This window comes from Condylura cristata, unplaced genomic scaffold, assembly GCF_000260355.1.
Source record: "Condylura cristata isolate star-nosed mole 26May11 unplaced genomic scaffold, ConCri1.0 scaffold00062, whole genome shotgun sequence".
Lineage (NCBI taxonomy): Eukaryota > Metazoa > Chordata > Mammalia > Eulipotyphla > Talpidae > Condylura > Condylura cristata.
In genome coordinates, this window is record NW_004567163.1 from 616151 (window position 1) to 617686 (window position 1536).

A 1536-nucleotide genomic window follows, 5' to 3' on the forward strand; every position below is an offset into this window, starting at 1 on the left:
GCAGGAGCGGCGGGGTGCAAACCGTGGCTGGTTGTCCCCCAAAGCCCACGCGGCCTGTGGGCAGGAGATGCCAGGCCGCGTGGGGGTGGGGCCGGCCGGCACCGGCCTGGGGGTGCTGGACTCCTGCCCCCCGCCCGGTGAAAGCAGCCAGGGAGGAGTGGGCCGCGCAGTGGGCAGGAGGCGCAGGGAGGGGACAGGCGCTGACCAGAAGGCCTGGCCCAGCTTCGGAAGCAAGAGGGAGGGCCGCGGGCCCTGGGCACTGGAGGCCTGTCCGGGCCCCGGCACAGAGGCCCCAGCTGAGCTTCCTGGGGGGCCGGGGGTGGCAATGGCCGGCCGGGGCCGGGGCGGGGCCGCACCCATTAGGGGGTAGAGCCTGGCTGGGGACAGGGACCTACTTTCAGCCGCCACCTCCTCTTCAGCTTCCTCGACACCTTCTTCGAATTCTCCTACCTCCACCTGCACGGGGTTGGCCCCCACGGGCACCTGCAGGAGGGGGCAGTCAGAGGCCCCTCAGAGCCGGCAGAGAGGGGCGGACGCAGGCTGCCCCGGAAGGGACAGACAGACTGGGGCGCTCAGGTCAGGAGCCCCGAGGCCCCGGGGGCCATGCCTGGCTGCAGGTGATGGCGTGACCCCACAACTCAGAACCCCGGTCCACCCGGAAGCCCCCGCCCAGCCTGGCCTGTGAGCACCGGGGGGCTGCCCCCGCCTCCCGAGCCCACCTACCTCGGCCGCGGGCTCCTCCACCACCTCCGTCTCCTCAGGCAGGGCCTCCTGCTGCTGCGGGACAGCGGGGTCCCAGGTCAGCCAGGCCCCATGCCCGGAGCCAGGCCAGCCTGCGCAGCTCGGGGGCGTCCCCGGCCGGGCTTAGGGACCCGCGGTGGCAGATGGGCAAGGAGCCGAGTGGTCCCGCAGCCCCTCCAGAGCCGACGTGGGAAAAGCCTCCCTGCTTTTCCACACGAGGGCAACGGGGGGCCACGTCAGCACCCCAGGTGGGGCGTCAGACCCCCGGCAGCCGGGAGCCGTGAGGGTCAGCAGCCCCGGTGGCTGTTTTGACCGGGACTGGGGCGTCATCCCGGTAGGGCCTGCCCCGGCCCTCCAGCGCCCGGTGCGGCGCCCCTCGGGAGGCTGGCCTGCCCCCCCCCGCCCCCCGTTCTGGTCTTCCTCCCGCCAGGGGCCTGCCCCGGCCCCGACCAGGCCGAGGGCTCCCTTTGGTTCTGCCCTTCCGGGCTCAGCCTCTCACGATGTGGGCGGTGGACAGGCCCGTCCAAGCCCGAGCTGCCCTGGGCGGCCCCCACGACCTCTGGGCCAGCATCCCCCAACCCCCCACCGAGGGTGCCCCCCGGCCTCCTCCTGACCAGCCACCTGAAGAAGCGGCCATCTGGCATGGGCAGCTGCCCTCCCCGGGCTCAGGGCTGGGGGAGCGGCCGGGCAGTGCGGCGCCAGCAGCACTTACGGGGGCGGCCAGGGCCCTCCCGGCCAGGCAGAGCACAAAGAAGATCCAGGCCCTCATGGTGCGGTCCCGGGGTCCGGCGAGCG

At 74.0% G+C, this 1536-nt stretch overlaps 1 protein-coding gene across 1 annotated transcript in view; it reads right to left on the minus strand.

Moving 5' to 3' along the window:
• Positions 1-1530, minus strand: part of LOC105854586 — a 54377-nt gene extending 52847 nt beyond the window's left edge. The window contains exons 1-3 of the mRNA XM_012734631.1: positions 1454-1530; positions 724-777; positions 396-483 (exon numbers count right to left, since the gene is read on the minus strand). Coding sequence (XP_012590085.1) covers positions 396-483; positions 724-777; positions 1454-1510 — 199 coding nt within the window. The 5' untranslated portion in view covers positions 1511-1530. The remainder of the gene's footprint in view (positions 1-395; positions 484-723; positions 778-1453) is intronic.
• Between the last annotated feature and the right edge of the window lie 6 nt (positions 1531-1536).